Source organism: Crotalus tigris, unplaced genomic scaffold (genome assembly GCF_016545835.1).
Source record: "Crotalus tigris isolate CLP2741 ecotype Arizona unplaced genomic scaffold, ASM1654583v1 scf7180000024424.1579004, whole genome shotgun sequence".
NCBI lineage: Eukaryota > Metazoa > Chordata > Lepidosauria > Squamata > Viperidae > Crotalus > Crotalus tigris.
Window position 1 is genome coordinate 1,493,027 of NW_024100591.1, and position 24,756 is coordinate 1,517,782.

The 24,756-nt window shown below is 36.0% G+C and overlaps 1 protein-coding gene across 2 annotated transcripts in view; it reads left to right on the top strand.

Moving 5' to 3' along the window:
- TFCP2L1 (transcription factor CP2 like 1) overlaps window positions 1-21,699 on the top strand; it is a 47,144-nt gene extending 25,445 nt beyond the window's left edge. Inside the window, exons 3-15 of one of the 2 annotated variants that reach the window (XM_039330128.1) lie at window positions 1,603-1,679; window positions 3,300-3,405; window positions 3,988-4,094; window positions 5,687-5,839; window positions 7,750-7,860; window positions 10,295-10,386; window positions 11,810-11,858; window positions 11,955-12,048; window positions 12,332-12,422; window positions 13,030-13,130; window positions 14,687-14,829; window positions 17,715-17,766; window positions 18,434-21,699. In XM_039330128.1, coding sequence (XP_039186062.1) covers window positions 1,603-1,679; window positions 3,300-3,405; window positions 3,988-4,094; window positions 5,687-5,839; window positions 7,750-7,860; window positions 10,295-10,386; window positions 11,810-11,858; window positions 11,955-12,048; window positions 12,332-12,422; window positions 13,030-13,130; window positions 14,687-14,829; window positions 17,715-17,766; window positions 18,434-18,471 — 1,214 coding nt within the window. In that variant the 3' untranslated portion in view covers window positions 18,472-21,699. The remainder of the gene's footprint in view (window positions 1-1,602; window positions 1,680-3,299; window positions 3,406-3,987; window positions 4,095-5,686; window positions 5,840-7,749; window positions 7,861-10,294; window positions 10,387-11,809; window positions 11,859-11,954; window positions 12,049-12,331; window positions 12,423-13,029; window positions 13,131-14,686; window positions 14,830-17,714; window positions 17,767-18,433) is intronic. The other variant, XM_039330130.1, reaches the window with a different exon arrangement.
- The last annotated feature ends 3,057 nt before the right edge of the window (window positions 21,700-24,756 follow it).

Below are 24,756 nucleotides of genomic sequence, written 5' to 3' on the forward strand. Positions count from 1 at the left end.
TGCTCTATTTGTTTCCTTTGTTTCCAGAAGAGCTATAGTAATGGTTACTATTTTTTTGCTTTTTTCAGAGAGTTTTGTCTTATTCTTGAGCTCTTATTCAGCAATAGCTAATTCCATAATTCTCAGGGTCCATATCCATAGAATTTTGGCACAAAGTATTTAAAGTATTTGGATAACAAAAAAAACACTATTATTTCCGGACAAAATTCCAGAAATGTAACATTTTTCTTTTCTCTGCATAAGGAAAAGATATATATTTTAAAAAAAATAAATTTCACTAGTCAAACCAGAAGTCATACTGATTATCGTTTTAGATTGCCTTGTTATACACTGAACTACATTCTTGTACAAGGAGGGGAAGTGATTAGAAGAACTTGAAAAGCCTGTTTCTCCATGTCTGCTTCTTGTTTTATCATATTTATAATTTTGATCTTGTTCTCAACATTTGGTTACCAAACAAACAGTATTATATCCAAAATAAATACGTTTATATTTCTGATTAGGCTTATATATATGGAAATACAGGCCAAATTCTTACCTTGATAATAGAAGAACAGATTTAATTCCCATGAGTTCCTGTATTGCACTAAACTCTTACAGTTAATTGTATAGTTTTGTACCATTTTGAAAGACTATTGACCAGATTCAACTGTGTTTCTAATAGCAACATGTGACAAGCTTAATACAAAACAAATGTTCAAAGCTGTTTCTAAAATAAATGAAAAGTCATTGCTATTTACTAAAAACACACCTGCTCATTTCATGCTGAGGGTTTCTGTGTGATACACAGTAATATTATTAGGAGCCATTTAAAGAGCTGATCTTGTCACTGGGTTCTCATCCATGTGATCCTCTGGAAGCTAGCAAATAGCCCAAAAAGGGAAGAAACAGACTAATTCCATCATTATATCGGCTCTTTAATTAAAGTAATTGTATGAAGACCAGTTTTAGGTCATTGTTTGAATTCTCTGGAGTCCTCAGTATTTACCATTCATCTATTTGCAGTTAGCTTTTGAAAAATATTAATAGTGCAAATTTATGCACGACTACTCAAAAGTGCCCACTGGGGCTAATTCACTTATTTTAGGATTAGACTCAGTGGCTATAGTAGTAACCTCTCCTGATAATTCCTGAAGCAAAGATCCATTAGTCAAATTCTGTGGATTTAAATGGTAGAATATCTCACTCTGATGGTACAACACAATAAAAAACACACATATTGCTGAAATAATTATAGAAAATATTCAAGAATACTTGTGTATTCTTAGAGCTGCAGCTGGTTTGAAAGATGTAGCTGTTTAAGAAGACATCTTCCAGATGATTACATGCAATTAGACCATGTAATATGTTTCAAGTTGTCTTGGAAGGAATTAGAAAGTTCTAAATTCTTGGAATATCCACATCATTGATATAACAAAAATACAATATTTAAATTAAGTATAAGTTGCAATAATGTCTGACCATTTATTAGGAGAAAATTGTCAAAAAAACAACAGCCCCAAAGCATCTCTCCCAAACATGATTGATGCCGGTGCAACTGTCTCTTGCTATTCTTGCTGCAACATGCTTAAACAACTTGGAAATGTTTCCTTGAACTCCTAGGTCAGTCATATGAAATCCGCCTACTTGAGAATAGGAAATTGGGAGAGTTCCAAGATTTAAACACAAAATATGTGAAGGTAAGGATATTTTTTTCCTGCTGCCACACATAAGAGCTACTGGATATAGATTATGTTGCTGGAAAATATTTTAACACTTTAATGGTACATGAGCCATAGTGGTTGTTCTGTTTCCTAATTTACGTAGAAATAACTGGAATTCCAGGGTTTTGTGTACATTAGAGATTTTCTAAATTCCTTGACTACTATGAACATTTTCTTCATAAATTATCTGTATTTAATCTGTGCCTTTCTTTCAGATTCGCTTTGCATGTTAGAATATTCCATAGCAGAATTTTAGAATGTAGTTTTTGTACGTTGTACATTGTCTGCCAAGTGTGGAATCTGAATGAATCCAGGATTCTTTTGTATTTTACATTATTATTCATGATGCATAACTCATTTTAAAGGGAACTTGAATACCCATAGTCCTTTTTAAGAAATCCCCAATATTTGAGGACTCTCAAAGAATGAATACTGTTTGAGAACTACTGATGTAGACCTTTGATTTTCTGGTCACAAAGTTAGACATATTTTGGACTGAAATAGCATTTACATTTCTTGACTGCATCCTTATTTGCAATAGTGCAACATCTATTAAATATCAAATCGAGGGTTACTGATTTTTTTTAATTGCAGGTATGACTAGGTAAGACTACCTTTGCACCGCTGCTGTCATTCATAATATTGATCTATAAAGGGTAGTTTTTGACAGCATCCAGAGTTTTCCACATTCGCCCCAGTGTATGATAACAGATATTTGTCCATTACTTGGTCAGCATAGCAGATCAATAAATGACTTGAGAATGTATGACTATAATTTGGAGTTTTGCTATCACTTAAGAATTCAATGTTTGTTTATATATTGTGTTTTAGAATAAAAACAAAACAAAACATTGTGTAATAAAATGACTGCATATTTCTATCCTGGCCAAAGAAATGTTCATAAACTTAGTGAATTTTAACAGGCCACTTTGCAATCAGAGGCACATCCTATAAAATGCCATTGGATTCTCAATGCATCTAGTTCAAAACATACATGCAAGCCTACAGTTCATAACATGGAAATCAATATATAAACACAGATCATTTTGGATCTCTCTCGGACTTTTCATTTGGATATAAAACTTTTAAGATCTTCTCCCTCAATAAATGGGCTGATTAAATAAAGACAAATAATTAATATCCTATATTATAAAGGCTACTCACTTTTATCTTTTGTCAGTTCCTAGAGATTTCAGAAAATTGTTCTTTTCTATTACTCAGTCTTTCTCCAAATATTTCACTTTCTTGATGTTTAGTTCCTTCAAGGATTTGTTAAAAACAAGTAGTGATCGTAGATACGATTTGCAAAGTGGGACATATCTAGCTATTTGCAGTGGATATCACATGACAAGATACTATAGTACTAAATAATACAATTTTCCAGATTGCAGATGTCTGGTCAGTATATTCTGAATAGCAATTTTATTTAATTAAAATATTCTTTTTTATGATGCTGGATGATTTCTGCACATCCACTTAAATATAAGACACATTGCAAGTCTTCTGTCAGCTTTGTCCTAGAAGTGGAAAGTGTAATTTTTTAAAAATACATGCATCTAACTTCTTGTATTATTTCATCCACTTTTCTCTCCATAGAGCATTATTCGGGTAGTTTTTCATGATCGGCGTTTGCAATATACCGAGCACCAACAGCTAGAAGGCTGGAGATGGAGTCGCCCTGGAGACCGCATCCTTGACATAGGTGAGAACTGTTAATTACGGTATCCATTGCTTCTTTCTTGGATGTATGATTTGCCTGTAAAACACAACAAATATTACAAATATACCTGTTGTAATATTTATGAATTTGGAAAACAGTTGGTTCTTCTTTATACCTGTTGCAATATTTACAAACTGGAAAATAGTTGGTGTCTTGAAATAAACAACAAGCTTTTGCTTTTGTTAGATTTCATTCCAACATCAATGAAGTGTGTGTGTGTGTGTGTGTGTGTGTATGTTTGTATTAATATATTTATTTCTCACCTTTTAGGTAAAAGCTGTTAGAAAAGTGGCTTTTACATAACCATATCTATTTTTGCTGATAATATAAACAAACTCTTTACCTATGAAAGCCAGAAGAGGTATTAAATAGGGTAGGATAACTTTAGTTTCCCAGAATTTACAACTCCAAGAATCCTTTCAGATGGAAAAGCTAAGACCAGGTTTCTTACTCTGCAACTAGTTGTGTCAGGCTGGTCTTTCAAATGCATCTGGTGTTTACACTGCAATGTTTCTTCTCTTCAATTTTTAATTTTTTTAATATTTTAGGGGTTTTCTTCTACAGATATCCCACTGTCAGTTGGTATCTTAGATCCCAGAGCAAGTCCCACCCAGCTGAATACAGTTGAATTTCTGTGGGATCCATCTAAGAGAGCAACTGCGTTTATTCAGGTAAGGAAAGAAAATAACCCCTAAGTGGAATATGTTTTACCTCAGATCATTAGGGGGTACTATTCTTTCATGTTCTCTGGGATATATTTGGTTGAGAATATATGGGATTAAGAATCTGAGAATTTTATTTCAGCCTCCCTTTAACTTTAATTGGTATTCCTTTCTATATTGCCCAGAAATCATACCAAAGCAAAAGAAATAATATAATTTAAAATGATATTGGAATCTTATATGTTGATAATAAATTGTGAGAAGACAGTAAAAATAGGATTATACAGTGCATTTAACAATGACATTCAACCTCTAGGGTATGCACATTTTGGAATTTGAAGAATGGCTGCTATAAATATGAAATTGATCATAAAATAACACTTTTAAAGACAAGAATGTTTACTAAATGGGCAGGACAGATCACCTTAACTTATGTTTAAAAATTAATTTTCAAAAGGTGATCCCATGACCCTGGGACACTGCAGCCATCATAAGTACATGTCACTTATCAACCGTTCGAATTTTGATCACATGAGCGGGGGATGTGATGAAAAATGGTCATGTCAGTTTTTTCAGTGCCGCTGTAACTTTGAAAGGTCACTACCTGAACTGTTGTAAGCTGAGGACTACATGTACTGTCTTCCTAACCTCAGGAGCATGTGCTACATATGTGCCATAATTAAGTCAACTGAATTTTGTTTTCACTTTTAATGTTTTATAAGGCAAGAAAGAAACAAGACTACAAGAGAATGGCCTGGAACAATATATCTCAACATTCAGTCATAGTTTATATATATAACACTAATTTTATCCAAAATATGTGTGTATGTGTATATATATATATATATATATATATATATATATATATATATATATATATATATATATATCAGTTCAATATTATGCACTTTATATTCCAATTATTGAAGATTACATAATTTTCATTTTTCTCCAAGAAGAGGAGTAAATTTTTTTTTAACAAAAAATATTGAGGGTTAAAGGTATCTCTGAATATTAAAAGTGGCTTCACCATCTGAGCACAACAGTATCTGCTTCAGTTAACCATACTGAAGTATGGTCCAAACTACCAGTGAACTTTTAATCATTAAAAGGCAGATAATATAGGACAAATGTTATCTTTTCCATTATTTAATGTTTGGTGGAAGAAAATAGCTGCTTTAGGGAAGAGCTGATGAAAAGAAGAATGCAATTTGGGTAATAGCATTAGCATCTCTATACTGCCTATTGAGCTTTACAGCTCAATGGGTGGTTTACAATGTCAAAGTATTATTTGCATATTGCTCCCATCTGGATCTCATTTTACCGACATTGGAAGGATGGAAGGCTGAGCCAACCTTGAGCCCCATCAGGATCAAACTCCAGGGTGTGGGCAGAGTTTGCCTGCAATACTGCATTCTAACCACTGTGCCACGAGGATTCAGTGGGTACCTCCATTTAGGTAATACTGATTCCTTTCCCAGTAGATCACATTATTAGTTCCCCACATGGGACCTGTCAAATACCTCTATTAAAAACAAAACACCCCAAATTTCAAACAGCATGATTTGGACTTGAGCGCTAAGCACATCTCTTTTGGCTAGGTACACTGTATTAGTACGGAATTTACTCCAAGGAAACATGGAGGGGAGAAAGGGGTACCATTCCGAGTACAAATGGATACATTTAAACAGAATGAAAACGGAGAGTATACAGAACACTTGCATTCTGCAAGCTGCCAGATCAAAGTATTTAAGGTATGTGGCTAATTTCTTCTATTAATTTGGTGCCATAAGGAGATGCTACAAATAACATTTCTTCTCCCCCCCCCCTTCATTATTCTTGAAAAGAGGATGGTTGGACAGATATGAGGGGATCTGTAGGCTCTCAGAAAAAGAAGGGTGTATGAAGTTTAAATTGGCACAATTGTGGGTGGGGAGAGATTGGTCTGTGAAAATTACAGATAACCACATATATTTTGGATTTTTCATTAATTTTTGACATCTCTTGGTGATCATTAACCCGCTTTTGTCAGTTATTCAATTTCCTCTATATGGCCCCTTCAGGTCTTAGTTCACTGAAAAGCTCCTTGTGCATCCAGAACTGATTCCTAATCTCTTTCCTTTTTTTTTTCTCATTAGAATGGGGTACATTTGTACTTCCAATATCTTATTCCCAACTTGCACTTCATTTGACATAAGGATCTCTATTCATGGGATCCTACCTAATACTTTTCAAATTCTGGGGAAATTGGCTCTCCTGAACTCTAGGGTGAATGAATGACTGCTTCAGTTTCTGTTTTTATATAAATTGAGCATGGCCACTTTCTTATTTCTTTTACTTTTTCGGGAAACACTCTCAAATGTTTAGGATGAGATCTAGGAAAGCTCGTCTCTTTTTTTCCTTGTCTGGAAAATGGAAGTCAGCAAACCCAGCTCTGAAGATCTTGCAGTGCTGACTTTCTTTGTTTCCATTGATGTTCCAGATGGTTAAAGTCTTCTATTATTATCATGTTTCTTTTCTCTGCAATTTCTGTAAGATATCTAAGAATGATTATCCACTTCTGTCTGGCTTGGTAGTCTATAGCACACCACCATAATACTATTTTCATTATTTTCCCTTCCTTGTATTCTTACAAAGTACTTCCAAATAGACTGATGCTAAAATTCCTGTCTATCAGCACATGTGTGCACTTCCCATGTATGAGGCTACTCTTCCTCCCCTTTTGTCTGGCATATTACTTTTGAGTAGTTATATCACTGAATCCACTCATGAGTTTCATCCTACCAGATTTTGTAATGTTGACTATATCATGTTTGCATTTAGACTCCTTGTTCTTTCTGTTCATTTACTATAATTTGTGCATTTATATAAAGATTGTTGATTCATGTGACTTGGCCTATTCCTTCCTGCATTCCACTTCGGATCAATTTCCGGAATATCATATGCTAAAATAAAGGTTCGATAAAAAACAAATAAATAAAAACTAGAAACAAAACTGAATTCTAGCTATCACTAAGCAAATTGGAATATTAGCCAGTGATGATTAATAGAATAGATTATATCCCTCTGAATGAAGGCGGGTATGTCTCTGTATACACGTATATATGTTTGACTTTTGGAATGGAGAGTGTGATACTGATACTTTATTGGGATATTGTTTTATATGCAATAAAGTTAAAATTATAAAAGGAAGTTCTGCAATAAAAATCCTCTCTGCCATGAAATTCACTTGATGAATAATCACTTTAATACTTCTAGTGTCTGTGAGCCTTCTAAGTTTGTTGAGTAGCTAAACTCTAAGGTTTGCAGAAGAAAAGCAGGATTTGTCCTGCTCACCATGGTCATATCCTCTGATGCCATTGCTAATGCAAAATATCCTTCAGGAAGGCTGGGAAAACTGCAGCACCCTCTATATATTGTTGTACTACCAGCATTTCTCTCCAAAGCCATATTGGGCAAGATTTAGAGTTCAACAACATCTGGAACAGATCCCCCAAGCCAGTTTTACAAAAATAATTTTCTATCCTATACCCCATGGCAAGGGAAGAATGTCCATTAAATTATGCCTCAATGTCATTTTTTTCATCTATCAATAAAACCTTCTGCACTTTCTGTTTAACAGTCCTTTGCTTAAGACAAACTAAATTTGTATGTGCTTTTATAGCCTAAAGGAGCAGATAGGAAACAGAAAACAGACAGAGAAAAAATGGAGAAGAAAACCACTCAAGAAAGGGAGAAATATCAGCCTTCCTATGATACAACCATTCTCACTGAGGTACCACTGTCCTAGAGTTGCAGTGTTTTATGGTTATTACTTGCAAAAGACTGCATATTTTATATGTATAGAAGGCAATATTGTGGAGTGTTCAATTTTGAAGTAAAATGATACATTGGGTAAAGTCTAAAACAGGACACTGTTGCATTTTTAGATTTGGTGGTGCTCAGTATGACCTGCTTGACCTGTATTCAAAACTAATATATCCTAAAATTGATGCTTTCTAAAGTTCCAAAGAGCTGAAAAGGATGTTCTGCTGGATTCTGAAATACCAGGGTAGCCAATAATAACTTTCTAAGCCAATTGGAATGAGGTTACTTAAAGTGTCCCCACTTGGATACTGAGGTAATTTTCCAAAATCCACAGGCTTGGCCTATCATTAGATGCAGTGAAGAAGCCACTTTTGGCAATGAATTGAGGTCAAACTCCCACCCCCATTCCCTGCCACTGGAATAATAAATAATAACCACTTCTTTTGCATCTCAGGCTGCATGTAAAATTATATTGTAATCTCAAAATGTATAATTCTGCAGACCTCCTCAGAATGATACTCACAATATGCCAGGCTGGGTGTACAGAAGGAGAATGGTTGTGCTGTTGTGCTGGGGAAATAACATGTGAGAAAGAACCACAATCCTCTTGACGAGTACCTCCACTGAATGAGAGGGATTGCTCGTAGAAACAGAGCCTTAACAATGGGGCATCCAGATTATAGACTGACTTCCCTAGAGAGGTTTACAGATGTATATATTCTTTCAGTCCAGAGTGAAGGTCTTCTGATGATCTCAGTTTTTTAAATTTTTAAAAATGATTTTTTTGATCTTATTATGTTATCCTCTGCTTACTTCTACCTTCAAGATATTTTTTTCCTTCAATTCTTCTAATTCATTTTAGATTTTGTGTTTTATTTGTGCAGGTCATTTCATTTCATTATTGGGCAATTTAAACAAACAAAAATAATAATCAGATCAATATGCAGATATTTTCTCGGTCTGCAGGGAAGTTTTGGTCTCATTCTTCTGTTGAGAATTAATTGGATGTTGACATTTTAGTCTTAAAGTTCACACTGCTGCAAGACCCAGATTAAACAAATATTGAGAAAGTAGGGCAAAGTTAATGTTTAAAAAAGAGCTGAAACAAATGTGCTGTTTCATTCATAGAACCTTTTATATCTGTCTGTGTCATTTAGCCAGCACATTATGTGTCCCAATAGTTGAGGACAATGAGACCTCTGCATGGAAAGTGACCTAGTTTTAAAGGACTATCAGATTAAGGTGGCCTGCTGTTGATGAGGATAACCTTTAGCATCTTAAAGTAGGAAGCCATACAGTCCTTGTTCCAAAAAAGTTAAATATTTACTAATGTTTGTATTTACTGTAAAGAGAAAACTTAAGTTAATGCATAGGTTGCCTGTTGTATCACTGAAAATGAATGGTGAAATCCTTTTAACTGTCCCAGCTGTGGCACCCCTTACAGCTACTAGCAAGTCCACAGTATGGATAAGGGATAATATGGGAATTTCTTAAGCATATTTCAGAAGCACAGCTGTAGGGAATTGGGGTTGGAGGAGAAAGAGGGAACATCCAGCTGCACAAACATTTACTCTTAGAACACTAGATTCTGCTAAGAATTCAATTATACAACAGTATATAATAATTTAGCATAGGTTTAGAATTATTTCGGTGTAAAAAAGGAGTGGATAGACTTGTAATAGCTTTCTTGTAAGACCCATTCTGCATATATTAAGTATAACATGGTTATATGTAGTAAAGAGGGCTTGAAATGTATTACATTCTATATTTATAAATTGGCAGCCCTTTTCCCCATTGAATATACAGTTGAAGTAGGGCTTTTAATTTGTTCCATCAGGTACAAATTTACAGTGCTAGGAAATTAACTGTAGGCTAATTCCCTGCTTATTCTTTTGAGTAGTGCATACATGATCATATATGATGTTGGGAATATGCATGTTGGTGATAATAAATATATTTTTGCTATTGATCCAACAAAAGCTAGTTTTAAAATAGAATGAGATTGTATTTTTGTTTTGTTTTTTAAATAATTTTTTATTTTTCCAAACTCTGCCCCATACATATACTGTGATATTTATCAGAGGTTAACATACATTCTTTTAACATTCATATATAAGATACTTTTAATAAAATGAAATAAATACATACACATGACTTTTGGTGTTGCTCGCCCATTTCCCCTTTCACTGTACCCACACTCCTTCTCTACCTTCTTTCTCCCTTTCTTCTCTTCCCTACTTCCCTCTTCTTCCTCTCCTCTTCTCTTTCCTTCACCACTCTCCTCCCCTTTCTCCCCACTTCTCCTCTTCTCCTCCAACCTTCCTACTTCCTTTACTCTTTTCTCTAGAATGAGATTGTATTTTTGGATTCTCTTTCTCAACACATTGGTTTTGTTTGCACAGTGTTCCCCATGGCCAGATGTGCCTTATCAAGTGAACAACGCTCCATCTCCAAATTACAACAGCTCTCCAAACAGTTTCAGCCTTGGAGATGGGTACGTGATAAATATTTTTGTCTTTTCTGCTGACAGAGGCATCCCAGTTTTGAGATTTTATGATTGTGTGTTCTAAACACTTCCGAATGTAAAAGATTAGGAAGCTTAACCTGGCTTTCAGGCCCAGCTTAATGTTGATGGACTGAGATTGTAAGATCCATTCCTCTACAGCTGAACTCTTGCACAACTTTGTCTTATTTGAAAGCTATTTACATAAGAGAATATACGCAAGAGAGTTTTTAGACAATTTTTTCCCTACTATTAGCTAGGAGAAAAGATAATGTCTTAATTGTCTGTTCTGTCTATTCCTTCTTCAAGGACCTTAAGATACAATATGCAACCTATTCCCTCCATTTTAGCTCGGTAACAAAAAAATGCGTTGGGCTAAGGCAGGGGTCCCCAACCCCCAGTCCGTGGTGGATCAGTACCAGGCTGCGGCATGCCAGCAACTGGGCTGCACAAACAAGCAAAGCCCCATCTGTGGGGTGCAGGCAGCACACAAAACCATGCACCCTCTGGTCCATGGAAAAACCTCTCTCCACATAACCGGTCCCTGGTGCCCAAAAGGTTGGGGACCTCTGGGCTAAGGGATGTTGGTTTGCTTAGTTCTGTAGTAATTTTTAAGGCTAAGTGAAGAACTGGACATGACTTCCCTCAGTCTGATTATAAACCACCTCTGGATCTCAAGATCCTGTCATCATAAATAAATATGATTCACTTCAAACCTTGCTAGAATAGTGTTCTACAATAATAATGATTTTATTTATATATTTATTTTTAAAATATGACCACCCATCTTATAAGCAATTGCTCTCAACAATACTAAAACCCCAGAAACAGTAACAAAACCTGACATTCTCTGACATATCACCAATTATGGACCATGAACACCCATCTCCTCCTATCTCCATGCTTGTAGAAGAACCAGCTGTTTGTGGGGAAAAAAACCCGAAAGTCTGCCAGATCCCAAGGGAAAGGTGTTCCACAGAGTAGGGGCTGCTATGAAAAAGGTTCTATGCTTTGTAGGACCAGCTACATGACAAACTTTGAGGGAAGAGACCTAGCTCATGCCAAAGCTTTTTCTACTACTTGAATGAGATTTAGCTCCAAGTAATGCCAATTTCTTTTTAAAAATCAAGACACAGTTTAGATGTTTGATATTTTATTTTAAAACTGTATTGTAGTCATTAACCAGCAAAGATGCTTGAGAAGACTCGAGCAGCTCTTGTTCAAACAAGGAGCAGGCGTCTTTGCATTTATACATGGCCCAAATTTAGGGGAAAAAAATAATAAGATTCATTTTAAATGTTTTAATGTATCAACCAGACTGTAGGGTGGAAGGGGTGGTGGGGACTGGCCAACTTTATTAAATGAGAGATTTAAAAAATGCTTTCTTTTTTCTCAACTCTATACATTTTTTTAGCAACAGTTCTCCAACTCATCAGGTGGAGGTCCTGCCTTCCAGCAATGATGTAAGTATTTGGGATCGTGTTAATGTGGTGCTTTTCTTTTTTAGGACACTGATGAACAGTTCATTTCAAGACCCTCTTATTCTTTTTGCAATGTAGCATCTCCTTCCCTCTGCTTCTATTCAAGATGCTCAGCAGTGGCTTCATCGAAATAGGTTTTCTCAGTTCTGTAGACTATTTTCAAGTTTCTCAGGTATGTGTATTTAATGTATGCTTAAAAGGGGTACACCTCTACTTTGCATAGGCCGTGTGTTGACATTTCTGCAGGATAGTTTAACTAGGCATATTTGTATACAATGGCTTTCTGATGACTACGTGCAACACGCCTCCTTTTCTATCCCTGCCTTCCCTGTTTTCTAATTAGCATGTATGGTCAGCAAGCATCTGTCATAAAACATCTGTGAAAGGTGGGTCTGTATTCTTGGATATATGTTCTTGGAAGGAAAAAGAAAATCATCTGTGCTTGAAATGTATAGGTGCCGACTTACTGAAGATGTCCAAAGAAGACTTTGTTCAGATTTGTGGCCCAGCTGATGGCATTCGACTTTTTAATGCCATTAAAGGAAGGTTTGTTATAATCCTTGTTCTTATACCAGTCATAGTGAGTTGAGATATGTGAATATTGTGGAAGACAGAGGCCCAAATTTAATACTGTAACTCTGCATCATTAGTCATTATTACTGCTGCTTGTAAAAATCGCAGATGTCCTCAGATCCAATCTGGGTTGGTCACCAGGACCAGAAATTTTGTTTTCCAAGCTTTTGGACTTCTGTTGGAGCCCATCTTCAGGGAACTTCTCTCTAGCCTAGTTCCCTGAAGATGGGCTCCAGCATGAATCTGAAAGCTCGGAAGACAGAAACTCTGGTCTTCCAGTGACTGGCCCAGATTGGATCCTGCAACATCATCCTGGGATGTGTAGATTTGCCTTCATTCGTGACTCTGCTAACACCTTACGGTTCAATTACAGTATATAGAAACAGATTTATTGATACAGAATACAGAATAACAGAGTTGGAAGGGACATTGGAGATTTTCTAGTCCAACCCCTTACTTAAGCAGAAGTCATACTGATCATATCCTTGGATAGTCATGTTAAAGCTGTTGATTAAGGTTAGAGAACTGTACGTTTGCTTACAATGCCAAAACTGAAAAGAAAATTTTGTTTTGTCTTTAGGAATGTAAGGCCTAAGATGACCATTTATGTCTGTCAAGAACCTGAGCAAAATCGGTTTCATCTTCATCAAAAACGAGAGAATGGAGATGGTAATCTTTGTAGTAAGTGTCACTTGGGCAGAATCTGAGCAGTTTCAGGACTTTTATTATTCATTTATTAACTATTTGCTTCACGTGCCCTATTGCACTTTCCATGACCAAATTCTGTAAAGAAAAAAAAAAGAAATGAAAGGATTTCCCCCCCCATCTTTGATCCATTGTTCCTATAGTGTCTGAAAAATTCTAAGCACATCTAACTGGTCCCTAGTGATGTGAAATTTGTCAGGCGGGTTTCATGTCTTCATTAGGAGAACTCTGTCTATAATGTTAATTCAGTTCTGAAATGAATTAAATGGCCTCCAAAGCGATATGTAGCAAATCACCAAAATGAGATCTGAACTAAGTATTGTGGTTGATTTTACCGCTATTCCTATACCCCTATTATAACAACAATAAGTCTCCACAGTGGCCCCTCCTTCTCCTGATAACAGAAGGATTCTTCTCATGGCCCAGTCTCCTTGCAAAGTAGATGAGTTGGTTTTAAGGTTTAAACATTCAACTCAAAGGGCAAACAGTTACTGCATCTAATGGTTTAGGTGCAAAATTGAAAATGGAATCAGTAATTGACCCTATCTACAGGATCTCTTTCCGAGGGTTAGACATGGATTTGTAACCCTGCAATTACCTTTTGAATCACATAGTAGTCTTGGAAAACTTACTTTTAAAAGAGGATTTTAGCTATCCCTGGAAGACATACAGCATCACAAGAGTTCTTATCTGCCCCCTGCAAAACCTTTGAAAAGTTGTGGGTCAACCAACTTTTCAACACTCTTTCTCAAGTTTTGGATGAATGAAATATAGAAAGATGCTTTGTATCATATGAAAGGCAAAAAGCATATCCCTCAAGACACAATAAATAATTTATAGGCTGATCTTGTGCAAATAATGTATTGGCCTGTAGCAGTTTGAAAACTTTTATTATTCATTTCACAAAATTTAAGAAATCATTAAAATGGTTTTATTAGACATGTAAATCTAGCATATGGATTAGATTCAGAGTAATCCTGTTGGATGCATTCTAGAAGATTCAGGACGTATGTGGAGTTTCTCCAGAATGGATCAAATGTAGAACTGGAACCCTCCTGAAATCATGTGATTCCATAGCACAGATACAATCCTTTTATAAAAAATATAACCTAGATAGAAGCTCTTGAATAAGGAAAATTTCAAGATGGAATGATGGGAATCATAATTTTTAAATGATTGCTTTAGGTTCTAAAGTGAGTAGCTTTATCAGAATTTGAAAGGCAAATATGAAAGGCAAAAAGCATGATCTTGTGCAAATAACGTGTTGGCCTGCAGCAGTTAACTGCATTAGCTAGGATTATTTTTTTTATTTTTTTTTATTTTTATCCTATCTTTATTATTTTTATAAATAACTCAAGCTGGGGAACATACCTAGTACTTCTCTTATTTTCCTTACAACAGCAACCTTGTGAGGTGGGTTGGGCTGAAAGAGAGTGACTAACACAAAAGAGGGTCTCACATAATCACATGTCACCTGCAACTTGCCAGTATGTTCACTCCTGAAAGTTGCTCTTTCTCCAATACTGTTGCAGTATACCATGCTATCTTCTTAGAAGAGTTAACAACCCTGGAGTTGATGGAGAAGATTGCAAACTTGTACAGTATTTCCCCACAGCAGATAAACCGGATCTATCGGCAGGGACCTACAGGGATCCATGTGTTAGTGAGCAACGAGGTAAGAGTTTTCACTAGAATATTTTGCACCTGATGCTAGATTTTGATGTTCAAGGCATAACATTAACTTATTTGTTCATTCTAACTAGGTTCCTTTCAAATTACTTAGCTTCAAAACATTAAAATGTCTTAATCACTCTTTACTACTTTTTAAAAATGTTCATCAACTTAAGGTGCCTTGATCCTTGAAATATTTAAAATCAGAAATTTCTGGTAGAATTTATATGGTACCAAAGGGAATAGAATCAACAGATGAAAGATCAGTTAGTTTTTTCTTTATAATTTTGTAATTTGCTTTATTTAATATTTTAGTTTTTATTTCCCAATCTGTTTTTTTTATCATATTACCTGTTTTCAACCCTGCTTACAGACTTGGAGAAGACGTACACTACTCAGAGATGGTAGATCAGACAGACTAAATAGACAGACAAAACAATATTCTGAAACATTGCCTAATTTTTCTCTTGTCTACAAAAGGCTAGTATTGAAAGATAATTAAGGCATGGATGGAGAAATATAGCAACAGTTGGGAAGATTTGTAGTTATCTAGTAAGAAATTTTGACTTTCAATTGTTTAAGAGTAATAGCAGATGGTCACCCCTCCCTCCATCTCCAGTTAACTGATGAAAGTTTGAGATAAACAGGAATGGATTACCTAAATAGGTTTAAATATAGTTAGTTTTGAGTAAAAATGAGGGAAGTCAGACAATCTCAATTTACATTTTAGAAAGTGATTTCAACTGCAAAATCTATGGCTTTGTGTCATTTTGATTAGTCTTCTGATAGGCAGAGAGTAAAGGAAAAGATACAGATGTTCCTAGATAGCACTATATGAAGACTGAAATATATAAAAATGGAAGATATTTTGGTAAAGGGAACTGATATCACCCCTAATAACTATGAAGTTTCTTGCTTTGGGGCAAATGGGGAGGAAATTTACCATCTTTCTTCTAACTACTTCTAAATATATCTCACTTAATTATACCCTGTATTTACCTGCCAAATATTACAGCTTTTTCTGAGTAGCCTTCTGCATGCTTCAGAATCACTTAAGACGTTTCATTGTATTTGACCTCTGGACTGGAGTTATAGCAAAGCACAAAATTCCCATATGGTTATGGATCAAGCCTGTAATGTTTGTTCTGAAAGTTGCTCGACTGTTTCACCCCGATGATTCAGAAACTTGTAACGTTTGAATAGTCATGAAATGCTTTAAGGCAGCATTTGGAAAGTGGAATGGCCTTGACTAACTTTGGTGTAGAAAGACTTCCATTAAATATTTAGGTTACTGATTAACAACTGCTATTGCCTTATTTTTGTGTTCTAATGGTAGGGCAGTAGCAGGGATGTAAAGGAAAGGGAGCAGTTGGCTGTACCTACCTCATGCTTGATTTGTGCATGTTGCGAGTAGCCTTGACTTTAGTTTTGGTGAATATTTCTACATTTGGACAATGAGTGGGAGAGAAGAAACCTTAAATGCATGTAAGAATTATAACAGGGAGATGGATCCTAGTGTCACCCATTATATCAATCTGAACAAATGTTTAGAAAGGTTAAGTGCTAAATGTATTGATATCTGTAAACATTTACAATCAACTTGTGCATTTCAGTACTTGAGCACCTGTCATTAAACAATGTTAGTGTATTGAATTGGAAAGCTTTTTTCCTCACTTGCTTTCAAGATCTAAAACAGATATGCTTCCTTTTGTATCTCCAAAATAGTGTTTGGGTGTATATATGCATAGTGGTAGTAACAGAAATAGTAGTAATAATAGTAGTAGTAATGTTATGTGGTTTTTAGCGCCCAAAGATTCCTACCATGAAAATGGCAACTTGTTTTCTCCTACATGGGATACTTTCTTGTATGATAAAAGGAATGGTGGGGGGAAACCAAAGACAAATAGGCAAAGCCTCAATATTCACAAATAATGGAAACTGTGCCAGAAAAATCTCCTAGAATCCTAAGTGAGGCTATTTCCCATTGGAAAATTCTTCTCAGAGTTGACCTTCCTGGGAAAACCAAATAATTGCCATCTACTACTTGTAACTAACTCTGTATTGCTGAAATAATAACGGGTTTCAAAGTATGCATTGAATCTGAGAAATTTCTACTTTCTAGCCTTGTCCGTTGGGTGAACTATTTTGTAAGGTTGTGCCTGATATTCAAAAGAGATGCTTTGCAAAGTGCATTAGTAGTACAAAACATCTCCAAAGCATTAAAGACGACTGGGGTTATAGCAAAGATAACCATGTGGATACATAGAGAGACATTTTTGCCCAGACTATGAAAGAAACAAAGTGGCTGTACAAATACATGCCAAGTCAGTTTTGGAAGAACTTGCACAGCCTTGCAAAAGACATGATGGTTTTAATGCTTTGAAGGCATGCTAATGCTCTTCACGCTAACAGGACCTACAAAGCACTTTTTCTGAATACTTTGCACAGTCATTTATTTTTAAATATTTCATGTGTATATCATCTAGAATAAGGCTCCTCCATTTAAATACATTGCTAAATTTAAGTTCAGGTTTTGCCCCAGAAGTAATGCACAAATCCATTGTTTCTGAAACCTACTGGCAAATATATTAGAACTAGCTCCTTTTTTCTCAAATTAGAATGGGAATCCTCCTTCTTTAATAGCTGGATTTGCTAATACTAACAGACAGTATCTACATGATTTTCTTTTAAAAATAACAGCATCTTATTTAGAGCTACCGACATCTGGAAAAACGTTGGGTAGTATAAAAAATATACTCCTTTTTGCCATCCAGAGATCATTGGGAGTTTGTAGCTCATGCCTGATCAGTGTTTTCTTGTTAATAAAGCTTAATAGAAAAATGTATCATGAAAGAAATAAAAACATCTTCCATTTTTCTCTTTATCTAGATGGTACAAAACTTTCAAGATGAATCTTGTTTCATCATCTCTACACTGAAAGGTATATCTGCATACATTTCCTGACATAATGTAATAGCTTTTCCGGGTCTCACACTGAGAGATGCAAGAAGCAACCTATAAGCATTTTTCAAAAGTTCTTTGGTTAACATTCAACTATAAATATGAAGAGATAGCCAGATGGCACCTATGGAGCCCTCTTCTAAAAACAATAATTACCTTATTCCAGTTGCTTCTCTAAAGTAGGTCAAAAGGTCCTCTTGGCAATTGTTAGAAGATTTGGAATGGGAATCTGATAAAATGCAACCCCAGGACCCAAATCAGTAAAAAGTCTGCTTACCATTGGGTAGGTGTTTTGGGAGGGAAACTGCAGAAGTCTCCTTTGAAATTAAGCTGATCTTTCTTTTATTTTTTTAAGACTGATACTCTGGATGAGAGAAAAGATAGGTCACCTTCTACCTACCTGTATGTTATTTTGCCTCCCGCTGAAAACGTTTATATTTTCTAGCAAAAAATGTTCCATAATTTAACACTGATATGCCTTCCTAATACATTCAAAATGATTTTTCAGAATGGCATTTTTATAGTCTCTTATTGTACAACCAGAATCTGAGGAAAGTACAGTCCACAGAATTGTAGAAATTTATAGGACTAAAAACATAAATATTGCAATGAGTTCCTGACAGATTTTTTTCACCCTTTTCTTACAGCTGAAAGTAACGATGGCTACCATATTATTCTGAAATGACCCACTCCTCTGTATATTTGGACTTGGAACAGCTTTACAGCACGATGTCTCATTCTCCTTCCTGTAACTCAGTCTATAAAGATAGAAAATCCATTGGATAAAGTACTGTTATTAACCAAATGCCCAAACAAGGAGATTAAAGTGTGTGGTGTTTGGAGACTTGAGGACCACATAATGTCTTTGCTTTGTTACTGATCTAGTGATAGTTTGATTCAAGGGCTTTGTTAAGAAAGTCTTGAAATGAGCAGATGAAATAAGCTGATGCAATAAACCACCAACTTTTGGAATTCATCTTGGATGTGAATTTGAAATTAACTGGGCTTATTTTATTGTCTCCTCTCTTTCCAGACAGTTATAGGAAGTTAATTGCAGGCTTTTATAACTGATTTGTACTGCTTTTCCCCTTAAAGCAGTATTTTTTTAATACTGCTTTGGCAACTTGAAGATGTGCGGACTTCAGCTGTCAGAATTTCCCATGCCTTCAAATTGCCAAAGTTGATAACACTACTTCAGAGCAAAGAAACTATCTTCTAAACTCATCATGAGAAAAAGTTTCTGCACTCTGTTCATATTAACAAAGGTTTTCTTTTTCCTTTATTTCCTGATCTTTTATACCTCCAGTTTCCATTTTTAAACTTTTAATTCATTTCTTTTTACGAGCTTCAGAGTTCAAACTAAAACTAGGACAAATAGGGTCAGATCTTACTTACAACTGAATGATGCCACTAGTAGCTGGCTTATTTACATTATACAACTTGACTTTCCTTCAGGTTTATTGCATACATGAAAAGGGGCTGATTTTTGAGTGGGGAAATGGGAGATTGCTTTCCCACCATTATAGCTAAGAGAACTACAATACCCCTCATGGAACTGGGTGAGATTTGACTCTGAAAGACAATAAAAATGCATGTGTACATAGTTGTTAAACAAAAACCTAGCCGCACTCAAGGCTGGACATTAAGCTTTACATTTAAGCCAGTGATATGTTCAAGAACAAAGCATTTTTTTTTCAAATAAAGTAAAATGGCTCAATTCACTACATAGGTAGAAAGCTATAAGCATAATCAGGAATATCTGGCTTTTGTGTCTTGGACTTATAATACGTGTGAAAAAACGCTCTTATTTCTGTGGTTATTCCATAGCTCTGATGGTAATTCCATGCCTTCGTCTCAAAGCTTTAAAGAGAACGTTGCTGCTAAAGAAGGAAAATGGGTGGATATGCCACTTCTGTTTTTTCATGCTTTCTAATCTGAAAATGTAACCTGCAGGAATGTACATGCTTTATATGTTAAAGTTCCTTCCACAAGGAGTGTGGACTTTCACATCTCTAACCTTTGGAGTGGGGAGAGGCAAATCTTACATTGCTCTCACTTCTCTTCGACATTGCAAAGAATTGCATAGAAATCACATTAAATTGGATGGAAACATGTCTAATATTACATTTTATATGCATTTAAGACAGATACTTGCACCCTGATAAATTGAATGGGTGGGTGTGCAAAAGTAGCTTCTGTACAAAAAATCCCTGTTGAATTAGAAACATATATAAAGAAAGCTAATGTACGTCTATCTCCCATGATTGTGTGATAGACCCCGGATTGGAATTGTGCACACAAAGATAGACAACATTGGTTGAGATGGCAGATTATATGCAGCTGCATCATGTGGCATTTGATTGGCATCTGTTAAGTGCTCAGGGCCAGAATCCTCATATGTAGAGATAACGTCTTAGGCCAGAATTTTGATTTATATATGTTTTGCTTTCATCAAGCTCTTGAAATAAAGCAAAATATTGAACTATTATACTCCCCAAACAGTTTTGATGGAAATATATCATGGCACAATACAATTTTGGTTCAAAATTGCCTTTAGCACAGTCAACTGCGTGTTGCACTTCCTAGAAGTACTATAAATTCTGTGCTCTTGATAATTGTCTTTTTTACTTCCTGAAATGAACAGCCTTCATAACAGATTATAGCTAAATGTTGTTGTTTTTTTTTAAAAAAAAAAAGTCTGGAGAAAGCTTGTTATTTTAGGTTAAAAAGTGTAAACCATTTGAGTCAGTAGCAACATGATTTTCTGCCTTAAGTGCTGCGTTTTAATTCTTGTAAGCCAATAAGGAAGCTGACTGAGATTTATAAAATAGTGCTGATTCCTGACTGCTTCAAAATACCTCTACCACAGAGGTCCCCAGCTTTTCAGGCACCAGGGACCGGTTCTGTGGAGAAAGGTTTTTCCACAGACGGGAGAGTGCGTGGTTTTGTGTGCTGCCTGCATCCCACAGATGGGGCTTTACTTGTTTGTGCAGACTGGTTGCTGGCATGCTGTGGCCCGGTACCGGTCCATGCACCGGGGATTGGGGACCCCTGCTCTACAAAAAGGGGACATGTCTTTCTGAGATGAGGGCCTATTTCGAAGATTGAGAGCCCTTCAACAAATAAACGTGTTAGGCTCCCATTCACAAATATATACCTGTTGTGATCAGTATGCCCACTGTTGTGTGGTCTGGATACACTTTGTTGTGGAAATAAAGAAACTGCTGGAAATGGTAAGCAGCATGCCAACTTTCCATTTAAAATGTAAATCTGTAAACAAATTTTGGTATGATAGGGACCAAGGGATAGGATTATGAGAAGTTACTGCCAGAAAATTATATTATCTTGCTGTATCAACAGCTATGAGACCTTACTTATCCTTTTTCTCTTGTACTGACCCTGAGATTTGAGAGAAAATGTTTGGGTAATGAAAATGTTTGGTGACCAAAAGGATGTTAGTGGTCATGATACCTTTTAATAGTGCTAGTCTCTCAGGAAAAGCAGCTTTAAATCAATGCTTGACTTTTAAAAAATGAATGCTGAATATTTGTGCTTATGCGTTTTGTTTTATCCCTATTTTCTGTCTTATTGTGAAGCCTGGTTGATCTTAATCTCGCTAAATATTTAATATCTTCAGATGATTGGAGTAGGTATTTGTGTCTTTCAGAAGAGGTATGGGAGTTTTCTTGTTTTTACTGTGTAACACAAGAACAATTTTAATTGTGATTTAAATGAAGGGAGAATGGAGGCCCAGAATAACATTTCTGAGTGAAAGTGTCAGAATGTTTGTTTATAGATTTTTAAAAATACATATTTTGCACTGGCCATTCTACTGTTGTACAGAAAAAAATATTTGCTGTCATTCAACTTTGTGCCCTGGTAAAACTATAAATAAACTTGTTTGTAAAAAAAACAATTCTGGTTTTGAAGTTTATATATTATGTACTTCAGGTATTTTTTATCATTTTAATTCCTTCTGCTTAATTTCATTACATTCAGTGTCTTAAGACTGACTTTTTGCCACTTAAATTATTACTTTCCCAGTCAAGAGACTCTAGAGAAAATAAATTACAAGTAGATTTCTACTGACAGTTCTGTTGAGGTGGCTTAATTTGTTGTCCTCCCAGATTCTGCTACTGTGGAACAACTGAAGAAAAATGCAAAAACAGCAAAGCAAAATGAAATTATTTTATGTGATCATGAATTAAAGAACAGCGGGGCGGCTAAATGGCACTCATGACTTTTAGTAAAATTGATAATACAGTCTATTGTGAACAGAGGTTTTTGATATCCAGCATAAGTGCAATCATATTGTACTTGACCTAGTCTTACAGGGAGAGTTAACTAAACTGAGGAAATTGGAGTGTGGATCTGAAATTATTCAGACTCCATGCAGTTTTCTTGGCAAGGGTTTTCAGAAGTGGTTTGCCATTGCTTCCTTCCTAGGACTGAGAGAAAGTAGCCCAAGGTCACCTAGCTGATTCCGTTCCTAAGGCAGGACTAAAATTCACGGTCTCCTGGTTTCAACCCTGATATCTTAAGCACTTCACAACGAACTTGCTATCAATGATTATATGCCTCCCTTAATATTTTTCCAAGAAGCAAGGGCAATGCTCTAAGATTTATGAGATATTAGGAAAATGTTCCTTCCCTGCATCTCTTGAAATTATGATCCAGCAACTACTGGGGAATTGAGATGCCTCGTGTCTTCCCCGTTGAATTGTTTTGTCATATACAAATTGTGAATTGCCCCATTTCTGAAATTCTTCTATAATTAGAAACCCATTTTCAGTGCTAGGCTTGGGCATGATTCTCATGATGCTGGTTGCTAAGAATATTGTGTATGTGATGTGAAATGCATGAGGAAGTTTAATTGTTGGATGTCAGGGTCCGATGTTGAGCAACGTTTGGATGGGCTGCGAGGTGGTCTCCTATCCGAGCACTCTAAGAAAGATAAAGGGAGAGAACTAATTCTTGAGACAAAAAGTTACATTAAGAAAACTATGTATATAATGTATTTTCTTACTCTAATAAAAAAGAAGGCTAACCCCTAATTGTTAATAGTCTCACTGTTTATTTAGTACTGGGTAGAAATGGCTCTAATAGGTTCTGAAACCCAGTGTTTTGCCGGAAAATTAATACGTTTTTCCTTCTATTTCTAGTAAGATGTAGCAGGTAAATTTGATGTCCATGTTTGTAGATTGCAGAACTACCAGAAGCCAGAAACTGACTAAATTACCACTAGCTGATGGAATTACTACTAATACTAGTACTTCTCTTCCTCCTTAAAAAAATAATAATAACAACTTGGTCAACATTTTCTGTTAATCAGCCTTTAAGCTTTGCAGGAAGTAAAATGTTTTAAAAGAAAATTGATTTTCTGCTTCTTCATAAAACAACAAAGCTTTTAACCTAGAATGAACAATGCAACAATGTTTTAAAAAGCAAAAGTAATTGCTAGCATGTGGTAGTGGGGCTAATCGAAGCATACAAAAGACCAAAGAAGTCAAGAACTTGTTAATTGTTTTTCAACATTTGAACAAACATATTTCAATACTGCATAATATTAGCAGCATAAAATTTAAAATGTATCTTATCAAAATTATGGCATCCGGCCCTCTCAATTCCTGGCAAATAGATGGGGAAGAAATGGAGGTAGTGACAGATTTTATTTTTCTGGGCTCCAAGATCACCTCAGATGGGGACTGCAGCCAAGAAATTAAAAGACGCTTGCTCCTGGGGAGGAAAGCTATGGCAAATCTAGACAGCATACTAAAAAGCAGAGACATCACCCTGCCAACAAAAGTGCGCATAGTCCAGGCCATGGTTTTCCCAGTTGCAATGTACAGCGGTGAAAGTTGGACCATAAGAAAGGCTGAGCGGCAAAGAATTGAGGCCTTTGAACTATGGTGCTGGAGAAGACTCCTGCGAGTCCCTTGGACTGCAAGGCGTTCAAACCGGTCAGTCCTAGATCAACCCCGACTGCTCTTTAGAAGGCCAGATCCTGAAGTTGAAACTCAAATACTTTGGCCACCTAATGAGAAGGAAGGACTCACTGGAGAAGGGCCTAATGCTGGGAAAGATTGAGGGCAATAGAAGAAGGGGACGACAGAGAATGAGATGGCTGGATGGAGTCACTGAAGCAGTAGGTGTGAACTTAAATGGACTCCAGAAGATGGTAGAGGACAGGAAGACCTGGAGGAACGTTGTCCATGGAGTCGCGATGGGTCAGACACGACTTCGCAATTAACAACAACAACAATCTTATCAAGAAGGTTTATATTATTATGCTGGCTTGTGGGCCACTTTATGTTTGCAGTCATTCCTTTATTTTGTATCAGTGGCTGAACTCATTGCATTTAAGATTATCCATTTCCCACTCCTGCTGTCTAGGCAAGTCCAACATTCTCCACTTTGACAAGGCCTATTACAATACATTTGTTCTTGCCATATGTATGCTGTTACCCAAGTCACCCTACTCCTGGGTTACCTAGGAATTCCTGTTAAATTCAGTGGGGGGGGGGAGGAGAGAGAAATCACAGCTGGGTTTTTCTGTGGATATGTGTAACTGACTTTTTTGGAGTTCAATATGGAGAGAAAATCACCAGTTAAACCACAATATAAAGAGTTTATCACAACTCTGCTTCCTATACCTTGTCCTCTTCCTCCCCCCTGCAGCATAACAACCTACATGCTTTTATACTGCCTCTCAAAACATTGTGTTTTGTTTACCAAAATAGTGTTTTGAAAATATTGAGGCGTTTCAGAAATGAAGGAAGATTCTTGAATGGAGGAAAACCTTGATAGCAAAGATAGCTTATTTACCACTACTGCTCTTTTAACCTTATCATTAATGATCACAAAAAATATTTCATGTTTTTGAGGTTAAAGTTCACCAGACAAGCAATTTTTAGCTACTGTTTCCCCTGAATGCTTATCATGGTCACTCAAGGTTGAGGTGGTCAATATT